The 17,306-nt window shown below is 33.1% G+C and overlaps 1 protein-coding gene across 1 annotated transcript; it reads left to right on the plus strand.

Annotated features, from left to right (window-relative positions):
- Positions 1 to 9,125: 9,125 nt before the first annotated feature.
- On the plus strand, positions 9,126 to 15,281 carry LOC148951243 (endocuticle structural glycoprotein SgAbd-1-like). Its single transcript, XM_089090755.1, has 3 exons — positions 9,126 to 9,254; positions 11,644 to 11,765; positions 14,967 to 15,281. The coding sequence occupies exons 1-3, from the start codon at positions 9,246 to 9,248 to the stop codon at positions 15,214 to 15,216; spliced, it is 381 nt and encodes a 126-aa protein (XP_088946881.1). The 5' UTR covers positions 9,126 to 9,245; the 3' UTR covers positions 15,217 to 15,281.
- The last annotated feature ends 2,025 nt before the right edge of the window (positions 15,282 to 17,306 follow it).

Consider the following 17,306-nt stretch of genomic DNA (forward strand, 5'->3'; position numbering starts at 1 on the left):
AAATAGTTTTATTTTTCGATCCATAACTGGACTTAAGTGTCACATTTGAATCAGAGAATTGTATTCTCCATAATTTTCTTACAAAAAACTAGAGTTTACGGTCAAAAACCCTTATTGGCTCAGATTTTACGTAAATAGTTTTATTTTTCGATCGATAAATGGACTTAAGTTTCGCATTTGAAGCAGAGAATTGTATTTTCCATAATTTTCTTATAAAAAACTATAGTTTACGGTCAAAAACCCTAATTAGCTCAGATTTTACGGAAATAGTTTTATTTTTCGATCCATAAATGGACTTAAGTTTCACATTTGAAGCAGAGAATTGTATTTTCCATAATTTTTTTCAAAAAAACTAGAGTTTACGGTCAAAAACCCTCATTATCTCAGATTTTACGGAAATAGTTTTATTTTTCGATCCATAAATGTACTCAAGTTTCAAATTTGAATCAGAGAATTGTATTTTACATAATTTTCTTACAACAAACTAGAGTTTACGGTCAAAAACCCTTATTAGCTCAGATTTTACGGAAATAGTTTTTTTTCGATCCATAAATGGACTTAAGTTTCACATTTGAAGCAGAGAATTTTATTTTCCATAATTTTCTTACAAAAAAACTAGAGTTGACGGTCAAAAACCCTCATTATCTCAGATTTTACGGAAATAGTTTTATTTTTTCGATCCATAAATGGACTTAAGTTTCACATTTGAATCACATAATTGCATTTTCCTTAATTTTCTTACAAAAAAACTAGAGTTTACGGTAAAAAGCCCTTATAAGCTCAGATTTTACAGAAAAAGTTTTATTTTTCGATCCAAAAACGGTATTAAGTTTCACATTTGAAGCAGAGAATTGTATTTTCCATAATTTTCTTACAAAAAACTATACTTTACGGTCAAAAACCCTAATTAGCTCAGATTTTACGGAAATAGTTTTATTTTTCGATCCATAAATGGACTTAAGTTTCACATTTGAAGCAGAGAATTGTATTTTTCATAATTTTCTTACAAAAAAACTAGAGTTTACGGTCAAAAACCCTCATTATCTCAGATTTTACGGAAATAGTTTTATTTTTCGATCCATAAATGGACTTAAGTTTCACATTTGAATCAGAGAATTGTATTTTCCATAATTTTCTTACAAAAAACTATAGTTTACGGTCAAAAACCCTTATTAGCTCAGATTTCACGGAAATAGTTTTATTTTTCGATCGATAAATGGACTTAAGTTTCGCATTTGAAGCAGAGAATTGTATTTTCCATAATTTTCTTATAAAAAACTATAGTTTACGGTCAAAAACCCTAATTAGCTCAGATTTTACGGAAATAGTTTTATTTTTCGATCCATAAATGGACTTAAGTTTCACATTTGAAGCAGAGAATTGTATTTTCCATAATTTTTTACAAAAAAACTAGAGTTCAAGGTCAAAAAACCCTCATCATCTCAGATTTTACGAAAATAGTTTTATTTTTCGATCCCTAAATGGACTTAAGTTTCAAATTTGAATCAGAGAATTGTATTTTCCTTAATTTTATTAGAAAAAACTAGAGTTTACGGTCAAAAACACTAATTAGCTCAGATTTTATGGATATGGTTTTATTTTTCGATCTAAAAAGTGACTTAAGTTTCACATTTGAAGCAGCGAATTGTATTTTCATAATTTTCCTACAAAACAACTAGAGTTCAATGTCAAAAACAATCATCACCTCAGCTTTTAAGGAATAAGTTTTATTTTTCGATCCATAAATGGACTTAAGTTTCATATTTGAACCAGAGAATTTTATTTTCCATAATTTTCTTACAACAAACTATAGTTTACGGTCAAAAACCCTAATTAGCTCAGATTTTACGGAAATAGTTTTATTTTTCGATCCATAAATGGTTTTAAGTTTCACATTTGAAGCAGAGAATTGTATTTTCCATAATTTTCTTACAAAAAACTATACTTTACGGTCAAAAACCCTAATTAGCTCAGATTTTGCGGAAATAGTTTTATTTTTCGATCCATAAATGGACTTAAGTTTCACATTTGAAGCAGAGAATTGTATTTTTTATAATTTTCTTACAAAAAAACTAGAGTTTACGGTCAAAAACCCTTATTATCTCAGATTTTAAGGAAATAGTTTTATTTTCCGATCCATAAATGGACTTAGGTTTCACATTTGAATCAGAGAATGGTATTATCCATAATTTTCTGACAAAAAACTAGAGTTTACGGTCAAAAACCCTAATTAGCTCATATTTTACAGAAATAGTTTATTTTTCGATCCAAATGGACTTAAGTTTCACATTTGAACCAGGGAACTGTATTTTGCTTAATTTTCTTACAAAAAACTATATTTTACGGTCAAAAACCCTAATTAGCTCAGATTTTACGGAAATAGTTTTATTTTCTCGATCCATAAATGGACTTAAGTTTCACATTTGAAGCAGAGAATTGTATTTTCCATAATTTTCTTACAAAAAACTATAGTTTACGGTCAAAAACCCTAATTAGCTCAGATTTTACGGAAATCGTTTTATTTTTCAATCCATAAATGGACTTAAGTTTCACATTTGAAGCAGAGAATTGTATTTTCATAATTTTCTTACAAAAAACTAGAGTTTACGGTCAAAAACCCTCATTATCTCAGATTTTACGGAAATAGTTTTATTTTTCGATCCATAAATGGACTTAAGTTTCACATTTGAATCAGAGAATTGTATTTTCCATAATTTTCTTACAACAAACTAGAGTTTACGGTCAAAAACCCTTATTAGCTCAGATTTTACGGAAATAGTTTTATTTTTCAATCCATAAATGGACTTAAGTTTCACATTTGAAGCAGAGAATTGTATTTTCCATAATTTTCTTACAAAAAAACTAGAGTTTACGGTCAAAAACCCTCATCATCTCAGATTTTACGGAAATAGTTTTATTTTTCGATCCATAAATGGACTTAAGTTTCACATTTGAATCACAGAATTGTATTTTCCATAATTTTCTTACAAAAAACTATAGTTTACGTTAAAAAACCCTAATTAGCTCAGATTTTACGTAAATAGTTTTATTTTTCGATCCATAAATGGACTTAAGTTTCACATTTGAACCAGAGAATTGTATTTTCCATAATTTTCTTACAAAAAACTATACTTTACGGTCAAAAACCCTAATTAGCTCAGATTTTACGGAAATAGTTTTATTTTTCGATCCATAAATGGGCTTAAGTTTCACATTTGAACCAGAGAATTGCATTTTCCAAAATTTTCTTACTAAAAAAACTAGAGTTCAATGTCAAAAACCATCATTATCTCAGATTTTACAGAAATAGTTTTATTTTTCGATCCAAAAACCGACTTAAGATTCAAATTTGAACCAGCGAATCATATTCTCCTATATTGTCTTAAAAGTAACTAGAGTGTACGGTCAAAAAGCCTTATTAACTTAGATTTTAAAGAAATAGTTTATTTTTTCGATTCAAAAATGGACTTAAGTTTCACATTTGAACCAGAGAATTGTATTTTCCATAATTTTCTTACAAAAAACTATAGTTTACGGTCAAAAACCCTAATTAGCTCAGATTTTACGGAAATAGTTTTATTTTTCAATCCATAAATTGACTTAAGTTTCACATTTGAACCAGAGAATTGTATTTTCCATAATTTTCTTACAAAAAACTAGAGTTTAGGGTCAAAAACCCTTATTAGCTCAAATTTTACGTAGATAGTTTTATTTTTCGATCCATAAATGGACTTAAGTTTAACATTTGAAGCAGAGAATTGTATTTCATAATTTTCTTGCAAAAAACTAGAGTTTAAGGTCAAAAACCCTCATTATCTCAGATTTTACGGAAATAGTTTTATTTTTCGATCCATAAATGGACTTTAAGTTTCACATTTGAATCAGAGAATTGTATTTGCCATAATTTTCTTACAAAAAACTAGAGTTTACAGTCAAAAACCCTAATTAACTCAGATTTTACTGATATATTTTTATTTGTCGATCCATAAATTGTCCTAATTTACATTTGAAGCTGAGAATTGTATTTTCCATTATTTTCTTACAAAAAAACTATGGTTTACGGTCAAAACAAATCCTCAGCTCAGATTTTACTGAAATAGTTTTATTTTTCTATCTATAAATGTAATTAAGTGTCACAATTGAATCACATAATTGTATTTTCCATAATTTTATTACAAAAAACTAGAGTTTACGGTCAAAAACCCTTATTGACTCAGATTTTACGGAAATAGTTTTATTTTTCGATCCAAAAAATGGACTTAAGTTTCACATTTGAACCAGAGAATTGTATTTTCCATAATTTTCTTACAAAAAACTAGAGTTTACGGTCAAAAACTCTTATTAACTCAGATTTTACAGAAATAGTTTATTTTTTCGATCCAAAAATGGACTTAAGTTTCACATTTGAACCAGAGAATTGTTTCACAAACCGGACTTAAGTTTCACATTTGAAACCTACGATCGTAATGAATGATACTTGTTATCAGAAAAAATGTCAATTGCCAAAAAAAAAAGAAAAAAAATTTAAAAAATGGGGGGCGGGGGCCCAAAACGTTGGCGGGTGGGGGCGCCCTTAAATTTTGGGGATAGGGGACCTCTGGAGGGTTGATGTCTCTGCTGTTTAGGGTCATTGGTGCTTATGATCCTTGATGGTTCGTACTCAGATACACCTTACTACTTGATTTGCAAGGATTTTTATGGTTTGTTCTGAATTTCTTTATTAAAATTCTTTTCTTGCCATCTACATCTCTCTTAGTATCAACTTTTTAGTATACTATAACGTTAGACCCTATTTTAAACTGACAACTCTGTTCAAACGTCACTTATGTATTATACAGAACACATCAAAGAATTAAAGCTAGGTCAAGTCATAAGACCATTTTATCATCGTTAACCATTTCCATAGATTGATATTGTTCAAAATTTATAATAAATAAGGTATGAATTAACATGCTCTTCAGGGTTACCTTAACTGCTAATCACTTTAACCCTTTTTTTTCTCCATCTTCCAAGCTCCGATGTCTCTAATTGGCTCATAAGAAACGGATGTTAGCCAAAAAAAAACAGTCTGGTTGAAAAACTTGGAGTTGAAACAAACTTGTGTGGGGAATCCCCGCTCGTACTGTTATCTTTTTTGCAATGTTTAGGAACCGGAGGGGAATCCTCGCTCGCTTGGAAAGGCAAGCAAAACTCTCTCCCATCCCTCCAAAAATATTTTATTCAGAGATTTCTTTTTAAAAAATTATCCAATCACTAATTAGAATCAATCACACTCCTATTATTCAAACATTAATTAACATCCTTCATAGTGTCCAATTTACGAATTACTTATCCCTTTTTGGAAATGTCAATCAAACAATTCCCATTGTAAAAGCGTGTTTAATCACGTTGCTTGGGAAGGTATCCATAAGTACATGCTCTGAAAAGGTGCCAAGGAACGTAATCTCCCCAGACACGTTTTTTTCATGTGCAATTGATATTAATAGCAATAACCAGTCTGGTAATCTGCCTTGGAAAGGTGCCAAGGAACGTAAAGTAGTAGAAATGGTACTTAGACCTCTACTTATCAATGAACAAATAACACCCGAAACGAACAGAAATTAAAATAAATAATCGTATCAAGTATAAAGATGTATGGATGAATCATAAACAAACTTAGATTAAGATGAATAATCAAATCAGGCTAAACGAACAGGAATTCCCACAGAAAGGAGTAGGGTCACTACCCTTCAAACCTGACGTCACGGGCTTTAGCAAGTTTAGGGAACGGTGGCCCTACTTCTGTTTGCGGTAATTCCTCTTTATCTTAGGTTTGACTTGTTTATTCATATGAATTTATGTTTCTTTTGGCATTCATTTATTCATCTATAGCATTATTAATTATCTGTATGTGTGATGTTTTCATCTATCTTAATTTTTGTTCGGTTCTGACTTCATTTATTCATGGCAGTAATTTCTGTTGGTTTTTAATCTTATACGATTTTATTTTTGCTCGCTGTTGGTTTGAATATGGGTCTTTACTTTTTTTGAAAATCTTCTTTTTGTCATTTTTTTAATTGACAGCATGGAATGATAGACTTTCACTAAAGCTTTGTTTAGTTGAATCAAATACTCACTTATAATCTTTAAAATTGAGAATTAAAGGGGTCGGCTGTTACAGACACTTCTCAAAATCTAGGCTGAAAATTTTGTGACCGCAACCTCTCCCGTTTTTATAACCACCCTGTTTTTCTCTCAAACTGTATCTACAACATCTCTAAGTCTAATAATAATCAGTATGCTAGGTAATTAATTTCTTCGCGAAATCAAGGTGATGGCTTCATAATCAAGACACTCATTCTTATCATCTTCCTTTGAAAGGGTTTAATTAGAGTTTACTTATATTATTATATACTTCCCTTTTATCAAAAAACATATTCATGATTTTCGGTATAGTATCTCGCAGCCACGGTATTTTAAAAATAATTTTAAAAATAATAAAAAGAAGTTTGTAAAATAAATGGGCTTCGGGAAAAGTACATAGCCAAACATTAAACCCTCTTCGTCATACAGTTAATTGTATAAGCGGTAAGAATTGTTTTCTAACGTCACACTGTCCAAAAACTTTACCTCTACTACCCCCCCCCCACCCCCACCCCCTAACTTGCAGATATATAGCCCAAATTTTATATTTCCGATCTATTCTGTCAATTCTCTTTGTCTTTTCTTACGCTAAGTTGAAAGAAACTAGCGAAAGAAACCGGTTTCCAGTGCGTCAACAAATGAACAACTTGAGATGCAGGGGATATATCATAAAAGTACCGCCAAAGATCTGACGATTCAATAATTTTTTACACCAATTTAGTTATTTTGCCATATGAGCAGCAAGGCTGTATCCAGGAGGGGGTAGGCTACTAGGTTTAACCCCCCCCCCCCTAAGAAAATATAACAAAAATGCATATAAACAAGTGTCTTATATTTTTATTTAAAACAAGTTTTACCCTCCCCGCGAAATTCTGGATTCACCCTTGTTGACAAGCTCTTGTTGTTAATAGCATAAACCAAACGGTTTTCTTTCAAATCATAGGCAGCGCGCTAGCGCTGCCTAAGTAAAGAACGATGTGGGCACAATGTGTTGTTTTTTGGTTCTTTACACCCGGGCACTTCGTATCGAAGGAGTTGTCGTAGAAACTTCAAAAAGGGCTAGTTCGATTGGAAATCGGAGTGGATAGTGCCATTTGTAATAGTAGAAAGCTATAAGAGGGCAACTAGCCCCCCACGCCCATCAGTGCCCAATACGCATTTAATCTAAATGGGAAGATAGGCACTTAGTTCAGCGTAGTTGATTTCCAGATAGAAAATATGTTTTTGAGGAGGACACTCCCCCACAACCCTCAGGGCAAAGGTTTTAAGTTATGCCTTGGGGGCATATAAGGTTTTTATTGAAGGCGTTGTCGTAGAAACTTTAAAACAGGCTCATTCAAACAACTAGCCCCCCCCCCCCGCCCATCATTCCCCCAAACACGTCCAATCAAAATTTTGAGATAGTCATTTTGTTCAGCGTAGTTGATTTTCAGATAGAAAATATGTAGAAATAGAAATTGAAAATAGAAGGGGCTGATGCCCTTTTTAATAGTCAAAAGGGATTGGAGGGAAAGTAATACCCCTCCCTCGCTCATCCTCCGATTTGACTTTAGGTTTAAAAACTAAATGTTGTCATAAGATTAAATCGAAACGAACTGCGTTAATGCTAATTCCCAATAAGACATCTCAGCAGTATCCCAAGAACGACTGAGGGTATTATGTTCAAACTTTTGGGGCTGCTTCTGCTCTTAAAATTTAACCAAATCAAAATAGCGGAAGTGTATCCAAGCTATCAAAGAAAGTAAACAGATTTTTTTGCGAATGGTATCAAGTTTTCCATTTCAGGTCAGCTAGAGGAGATATGAAACTAAATTAAACACTACTATTTGTGTCCAGATTTTTAAGAGGGTATATGTTGTTAAAAACTGCTGAAAATTTTTCTCCAGCATACAAATAGCAGGCCAAACTATAAATTTAAAAAAAAACGAAAAGATTTAAAGTATTATTTTCTTTTTCTCAGAAAAAACCATGTCATTATAAAACGAACAGAAATTAATTAAAAAAATTTTCCGCAAAATAAGTTTTTCAAACAAAAGTAAAGAACGCCATTAAACCAAAAATGGGCAAAAATAGAATCAAATAATCTACCAAGCGTCAAGCTAGCAGAAATCAGCATCAATAAATAAATGAAACCCAAAGCGAGCAGAAATTACAATAAATAACCGAGTCAAACTCAAAACGAGCAGAAATTAACATAAGTTGGGCTCAAAACCCCTATGCCTTCCCAAGGCCAGATCATAATTTGCACTTTACTGAAAAATATATTAATATTTATACTTTTATAACTTTAAAAAATCAAATATTATTAAGATTTTGATTATTAAATATCAGTAAATGTATATTAAACTGACAATGCACATTCATTTGTATTTTTTTCAGTAAAGTGCAGTTTATGTTCTGGCCTTGGGAAGGCATAGAAGTTTTGAGCCCAACTTATGTTAATTTCTGCTCGTTTTGAGTTTGACTCAGTTATTTATCGATGCTGATTTGTGATAGTGACACGCTTGGTAGATTATTTGATTTTATTTTTGCTCATTTTTTGTTTAATGGTATTCTTTACTTTTCTTTGAAAAACTTATTTTGTGGAAAAAGTTTTTTTAATTAATTATTGTATTGAGTGCATTAAATCATGATTAAATTGAAAAACTTTCTGCCAAAACATTCGATATCCTTGAAATATTTTTTTCCTTAAGATATACATGTTTCAAAGACTTTATTTCTTTATTTCTACATATACAATTTATCGGCATCCTAGACTTTTTGTTTACTAGTTTGTTCTTTGACTGTATTACTCTCGCCATTTTCATAAAGAAAAACTGTGTCAGACGGAAAATCACTCTTATATTGAATAAGAAAAAAAGAAAAAAAAGAGCAAATCCTGCTACTTCCAAGGGTCATGGTCTTAAGTCTTGTGTAGGAAGGCTTCATTAAAAAAAGAAGCTTCGTTGCATACTTAATGTATCATCAAGTTTTGGCGAATGTTCATTTGTCGCCATGCAGATGCAGGATGAGCGGTTCACCTTGCAATCTGGGTATAAAGTTGAAGCTGATCTGAAATAACATCATCAGAGTTTCGTTTACTTTCATCGACTGATCATTACCGGGATAGCTGACCGAGCATCATGAAAACCGTAAGAATTTTACGAACGTTTCGTCTTCAAAAATTGGCTTAGAAAAAGTTTCTTTGGGAATGGCTTTATATATACATATATATTCTTATATATATATATATATATATATATATATATATATATATATATATATATATATATATATATATATATATTCTGAACTAAACAGTCTGAAATTATACTGTTTAGTAGTACCCTTTTTTTATTGTAATAACAGCAAAAGGGTAGCATTATTCGGCTCCTTATTCAACGCTGTTCCCAAATATATTGGCCGCCACCGTGACAGTTGCACCTCAGCCCCTCGTCCGTAGGATTTGGATGTAGCCCTAAGCACCCTAGAAAAGTTTTCTGATTTTTTTGTTTTTTGCTTTTTCTTTTCAAACTATTATTTGACGCTATGAAGCAACTGTTAATGCGGAATATGAAACAAGAAAAATAATACAAACTAATAAAATCGTCAAAATTTCAACAAGTTCCCAGGCGTATATCCCGGCATTTGGAGGAAGGGGGCAGGGACACAATCTTGAATGGTCGCAATTAGTATAGCCGGAACGATCGTTGAATACGAGAATATAGGGTTATACTTTTTGTCAATGTATTTCTATGTTATGGTAGAATTCTACAGGGCACCGGGGGTCCAGTTCTGTCAAAAAATTGCATACCCAGACATTGATTATATTATGACCCAAAATTTTGACATAGTTTGATAGTTTTTTACGTTATCATCGGAAACAATTCCTGCAATAAATAGCTATGTTCTTGTCTGTTTTAGGTTTAAAAAAAAAGTTTTTCAAATTAAAAGTCAGTAGCAGCATCAAACCTTAAAACGAACCGAAATTATTCCTTAAATGAGGAGGGCTGACCCCTCCTCGATCCCTTACTCATTACACTAAAGTTTTTTAGTGCTTTAAAAAAATTTTGTTGGTACTTATTGGTTAGCTGGAGCACACACGAAAAAAACCGCATATAGAATCTCAAAGATCCTAATGAAAAACAGGTTTCCTCTGCCTAGTGAGGTATTGCTCACTCCGTGAAAAATATTTAAACTTTAGTTTTTTGGGTTGAAGGGGCAAAAAAAGTTACCTAGGTTAGATTAGGTTACGTATTTTATATATGCTATGCTTGACTCCCACCCCACCCCCCGTAATGTGCAAATATATAGCCAAAAAATTTGTTTCTAAACTATTATATTATCATCATATTTTGTTTTATTTCATTAGTACTAACCAAACTTCACTTCTCGCGTGTGTTCCAGCTAACCGATAAGTACTCTTTCTTACGATTCAACGGTCCTTATGCTTCAGCAGTCGTTCCTAAGAAATTGGGACGAAAATTCAAACTTTAGCGTAAAGAACGAGGGGCTTAGGAGGGGACAGACCCGCTCAAATACAAAAGTTATTTCTGTTCCTTTTTAGTTTTAATGTTGCTCCTGACTTCCAGTTGAAAAAACTTGTTTTTGTATTTAAATTTTGTAATCATTTTTCAAACCATGACCAAGCCTTGCAAGACATGATGCGGGCTATCAGCCACATAAACCTCTAATTTCTTGGTGTTAAATTGTAAGCTACACATCAATAATTGTAAACTGATTGGTAGTCACGTTCTGTTTGTTTTTCTGCTTAAGAGTTAAAATGCTGGACTTTGGTTAGAATTTTGGATACAACTTGAATATTTAATCAAATTTTCGACGAACAGTATTTTTGTTGAATAAGTTCTTAATAATATTTTGACTAAATAATTTCGGTTGTATGAAAAGGGGTATTATTGTTCATATGGATGGAAATCTGCTTGACTTCTGGTTGTTTGAAGTCATCACGACTTCTACAATAAAATTGTAGTTTCAATAGAACTCTGGTGTCTAAATATATTGTACAGATATGTTCAAATATACCCAACACTGTATATAAATAGGAAAAGACTCTATTAACCCCCCCCCTAAGAAATTTTCTGGCGAGGCTCAAGATGTCCCGCTTCACTTTTCCTCCTTTGTACCGGTAGTCATGGTCATAAATTTGGACATCTTAAGATGTGGATTATTTTTGGCTTATGTGTCATCATTTGTCATCTAATATAACTACCGCGTTAATCTAGAAGGGCGTATAACAGGTCCAATGACTCAAGTTTCAGTGACCTATAGCATAAGACTTTTCGATTCAAATAAGGCGAATCTAGAGGAAATAGAGTTCTTCCTAGAGAGGGGTTTACTTTTTATTTATTTACTATATAGTTACATCAATTACAATGCTTACATAGGGATAACAAATGATTAATCTTTGTTGTCTCGATTAAATTCAACTTCTTAAATTAACTCTATGCAACTACTTTTGACAATTTTATGGGTTCTCCTAATAATCTTAGACACATAACGTGAACTGGCTTTTTATTTTAGTTCATTGTCGTTGCCTGCCTGTTAGCCGTTGCTTACTGTCGCCCCCAGGCATCTGAAAGAGAAGCCGAAGTTATTGAAGAAGAAAGCGAGTTAAACCCTGAAGATGGGAGCTACAGATTCGCGTAAGTGATCTTTATTCCCCATTGTCTCCTTAAAATTATTTAACAGCATTTCTCTCTGAAAAAATAATAAAAATTATATCCTAAGAAACGATTGAACCTACGATCCCCAATGCTTAGAATTAGTCTGAATTGTGTACTGATGACTTTGTACTTTTTTGCCATTATTATGCTATTTTTGGTGTATTTAAAGCACAATTAGAATATAATTTCTCACGCTCCATTGTACATATCACTCATTCTTAAAATGGTAAAACTTTCTACTAGTGTAGTTACTGAGGAAAACTTCAAAAATATTTCATTTATAAAAGTTTGTTAGGCATCATTTCTAAGCACTTACCCCGCAAGCCTCCTGGTCAGAGCCCATCAAATCTTTCAATTGTTACTGTTTTTCACAAATCCCAAGAATTTTCACATCTAAATTTCTGTTTTTACTGTTTTGTACTTTCGATGCTTAGTGAAAGATGCGGAAACTTCGAAACTTATCCACTGTCTTTAGACTACAGTAAAGCTATAAACGATAATAAATTAATAATGTAAAAATGACGGCTCTTGTTAATGGTCCATCTCATAGTTCCATGTGCAAAGAGTTGTAAAGAAAAATGGGTACTGGTGCATTATGCGGGCATCGCGAAGAAGGCGAGTTTGGTTAATGCTAATGAAATAAAATAAAATAGGATGAATATATAATAGTTTAGAAACATATTTGGGCTATATATTTGCACATTCGGGGGGGGGGACCTTAAAGCATAGCATATATTAAATACGTCACCTAACCTAGGTACCTTTCTCCGTCCTAAACCACAAAAAAACAATCGTTTAAATATTGAGAAACTACGCTTTGCCATCAATTTATTTAGCAAATTACCCGTTGTCTGCTAATGAAATAGCAGTTTTACGGGTTTCGTGACTGGTTTCTTTGATACAGTATATAGTGATGCCCGCATAATGCACCAGTATCTAAAAATGTATACGAACTAATGATCCCCATGTGGCTATTTCATTTTTGAAATACGAATATTTGATTTTTTACTCTTGACTGTTATTTTATATTTTCATTGGAAAATTGAAGGAAAAACAATACTGCCCCTACCGAGATTTCTAAAGCACATTTTGCCCCTATCCCTAAGTTGTTGTGAATTGACGCGATTTCCCGCTCCCCTAAGCACATATCATTGTACATATCATTGTACCATTGTACATATCAATTTCTGCTCTATGGAAAACTAAATAAACAGCGAAATTGAAAGTTCAACAATTAATTGTTCAGTGTAAACTTAAAGTTCAGCTAATTAATTACTTTCAGCCTAATTACTATAAATTACTTTTAGAAGTTTCAGCGTAAACTGAAAGTTCAGCTAATTAATTTCTGTATATTTGAAACGAATCGACTTAAAAGGAAGAAAACATGGAAAAAGGAAAGAAAAGGTGAATATTCTTTCTTAGATACCAAATACCCAGCCTTTTTTAGATACTCAAGATTTTTCAGATCCCAGATATTCCAACAAATTTCTTCTTACATCTTATCTCAATGTTGGTTCGAAAGATCCTAGTCTGATCCACATAATCGTTCACCTCCTCGTAGTCGATACCAAGAAGTCTAGAAGTGATAAAGACTCCTTGACCTAACGGGCTGACGTGATGATTTTATAACCTACACCAGCAACCGTCAAGGGCCGAACGAAAAGCAGGTCGTTCCCGGATAGTGTGGGGGGATATCGTAGGGAAATATTTAAGGGAAACAGGGACTTCTTGAGAGGGTGTAAAGAGGAAGGCTTTAAATACATTAGGATGGAGGAGGAGCGTGCGTAGCTGTGTTGACCTCAGGCGGCTTGGTGCTACAGTGAGCTGTTAGTAGTAGTTGTAGTAGTACACGAGCTCGTGTAGAGCCCAGTGTTGAAAGACCGTAAGATGTATACTTTTGGATTTAGGACAGTTTCGTTTTGTTAGTTCAGTAATAGACAGTTTAGTAAGCTAGAAAAAAAAGGAATAAAACCAGTTTTCATGAGAAAAATTACCAGAAATTTTGCAAACCGCAGAGAAACTTTTTAACTCCGTTACAGAATCCCTATACCTCAAAATTTTTCTAATTTCCACCTTTTATGTCTGCCGAACTACAAAAGAAGCATTCTTGTTCTGCAATACAGGTACCAAAAAATAACCATTCATCTTCCTCATCAAAACATGTTAGGTTCCAAGGCACAATCTAATGCGGTCTCGAGTTTCGGGCGGGCTGAATTTTATTATTATCCGGTCTATAATTCATTTATTGTAGGCAAATTAAAAAAAAAAGACAGTAACTTCATTTTAAATTTTTGTTGACATGACCGTAAAGTGAAAAATTAAAGCCCGAAATGAACACAAATCACTGTAAACCTAAGGGGTCTTTTATTTGTTTTAAGTTTCACATTTACTTTTTATTTTTATTTCAGGAAATTATTTTTTAATTAAAAACTTTTCTGTTTCTGTTAATTGTTGTGAGTCGTCTGTTTTAGAGACGTAAACTGTTTGGCTTCTGAATGGGTCTGCTTTTCTACCTCTAAAAGGCTAAAACATGTCGATTTGTTTGAATCGGATTTATTCATTTAGACTAAGAACTAGGCTTGACATTTAAGCTGTAAATTAAAAATAAAAAAAGAAATTGAGCCATCTGTGTGGACACGAAGAATTATTTCTAAAACTATTCTTGGTACTGTTGCATAGTGCGGACACCGCTATATACTGTATCAAGGAAACGAGAGACGAAACCCGCCAAACGGGTTATTTGCAAGAGACCGCTATAGAGAAATGGAATGCAAAGCGTGGTTTTCATTAATTTTACGATATTTAAACTGTTGTTTTTTGGGGTTTAGGAGGGGAAAGGTACCTAGGTTAGGTTAGGTTACGTATTTAATATATGCTATGCTCTATCCCCCCCCTAATTTGCAAATATATAGCCCAAACTTATTTCTAAACTATTACATATTCATCCTATTTTATTTTATTTCATTAGTATTAACCAAACTTGACTTCTTCGCTGTGTCCGCATGATTCACCAGTACGCTATTCTTATCTACGATTTTCTTCAGAAAATTAAGTCTTTTTATTGTAAGATCCATGGCCTTACTAATTACGTGGTAAAATGTTGCTAAAGGTAACTCCATTTGAGTTTAATGTCACTGTAATGATTTCACATAAAAACAAACTGCCATTTCATTTTTCTAGGTATAAGACAAGCAACGGTATTACACGCGAGGAGAGCGGTCAATTGAAGCAGATTACACCAGAAGATGCTGGCACCGCACAAACCGGATCATGGACTTATACTGCACCTGATGGTTCTGAGGTCAGATTCTCTTTCACTGCTGATGAAAACGGATACCAGCCATCCAGTGACCTTCTTCCAGTTGCACCCGAAATGCCCGCACATGTTATTAAACTTTTGCAAAGCATTGCAAGAAGGGCCGCTGCGTAAACGATCCTCAGTCTTCATACATTTTTACTTCTTTGTAAATAAAGTTTCTATTTTTATTTACAGAACGCAGTTTTTCTATGTTTTTTCATCGAACAGGTTGAAAACTTCAAGGAATCCTCCTTCAACCTAATGAAGTCCAAACGAACTTTCTGAGCTTCTTGAAGTGCTGATGAAAGTTTTGGTAAATTTTTCAGTGGTTAACAACCACTTCAAAACATAATATATTAAATAAATAAAAGTGGTGCCATTACATTCCTTATTTTATTCTCAAAACATCATGACTGCTTTTCCGACAATGCCTCCCACGCCCCTTTCAAGGTCCCAGATACAGCCCAAGGATATATACAGAGCTGTAGAAAAACTCTAAAGCAATGAAATTCTTACTTCATAATATGTACCATGGGTCAATTAATCAGATTATCATGTTATTTTCATTTTAAAATCATTTTTAAATAATAATTTTACCCAACAGTTCAATTGCAATCACCCAGGCAATTTAACTGGAAATAACTTCTGAGATCGCACTGACTAAGCCTGACAAAAGAAAAAAATTTGTAAGGAAGAAAACGGGAAGGATAATTCCAGCCACTGAAAACAAAAGAATAGTAAGTGAACATCTCGATCGAGATCACTGCTCAGTTGCCCTCATTGCAGAAAATGGAGAAAAAAAGTAAAAAATACAGATAAAATTCCTTGGGGCAAAATAAATGCAGGAAAAACCTTAAAAACAAACACTAAAATAAAAGAGGCCCTTTCCAGGCAACTTATCGGTGAAGGGGCAACTGAATAAGAACAGACATTCAATGGATATTCAAACAAGGAAAGTCATTTCATGCAATGTTTATTGAACACTAATCTCTTACCTTGCGAAATAGAAATTTGTAAGAATATATATGAAGGATTTTGGACATAATAGATTCATTATAAATGGGGCTTAGATAAGTTTCTGTGGTATTTCCATTGTAAGGGATTTTTTTGTGCATGTGCTTCTTGATTTCAACTTTTTTTTTTTTTTTTTTTTTTTTTTTTTTTTTTTTTTTTTTTTTTTAGTTCTTGCTAATTTGTCACTCAGTTTTGAACATAGGGTAAAATAGTGAAATTTTCCTTATCGCCCATCAATGGCATGCTTTCAGTTGGGAGGATGGAGTGTTGGTTTATTTTGATCTGCCATGCATTACCTTTTATCAAACAGTTCGTGGTAACGAACTGTAAGTAAGGAGCGACCCGGCTCAATGGTAACCGGAACTCTAAAAAACAGAATTTTGATACAATAGATACATCAAAAGAATCAGATTTTAATTCTGATTTCAAATATATAAGTTTCATCAAATTTAATCTTACCCATCAAAAGTTACGGGCCTCAGAAAATTTGGCTGATTTTCGAAAAAAAGGGGGAAAGACCCCCTAAAAGTTATAGAACCTTAACGAAAATCACACCATCATATTCGGTGTATCAAAGGACCACAGTGTCGAGTTTTCAAGCTCCTATCTACAAAAATGTGGAATTTTCCATTTTTTGCCAGAAGAAAGATCACGGATGCGTGTTTATTTGTTGTTTTTTTTTTGTTTTTTTTCACATTGGTAATCGGATCGACCCAGTGGTCCTTGGGAGGGCTCATTGGAACGGAAATTAAAAGTTTCAGTGCCCTTTTTAGGTGACCAAAAAAATGGAGGGCAACTAGGCCCCCTCCCACGCTCATTTTTTTCCCAAAGTCACCCGATCAAAATTTTGAGATAGCCATTTTGTTCAGCATGGTCGAAATTATTATAACTATGTCTTTTAGCATGACTTAATCCCTCAAAGCCCCCAGGGGAGGGCTGAAAGTTATGAACTTTACCCAATCTTAACATATAGTATTGGTTATTGGGAAATATACAGACGTTTTCAGGGGGATTTTTTTGGTGGGTGGGGGGGGGGGTGGGGGGCTATATGGGAGGAACTTTTCATGACGTAATTTTTCATGGGGGAAGGGACATTGCTATGAAGGGGGCGCCGGATTTCCCATCATTATTTAAAAAAAAAATCAGAAATTAAATATAAAAAACAAGTTTTTCAACTGAAAGTAAGGAGCAACATCAAAACTTAAAAC

The sequence above is a fragment of the Artemia sp. Qi Xiang Cuo genome, chromosome 6 (genome assembly GCF_049724085.1).
Source record: "Artemia sp. Qi Xiang Cuo chromosome 6, ASM4972408v1, whole genome shotgun sequence".
Lineage (NCBI taxonomy): Eukaryota > Metazoa > Arthropoda > Branchiopoda > Anostraca > Artemiidae > Artemia > Artemia sp. Qi Xiang Cuo.

Coding starts and splice junctions, on each gene's coding strand:
- LOC148951243 (XM_089090755.1), top strand. Junction 11,766..14,966: donor GATGGGAGCTACAGATTCGC/GTAAGTGATCTT, acceptor TCATTTTTCTAG/GTATAAGACAAGCAACGGTA.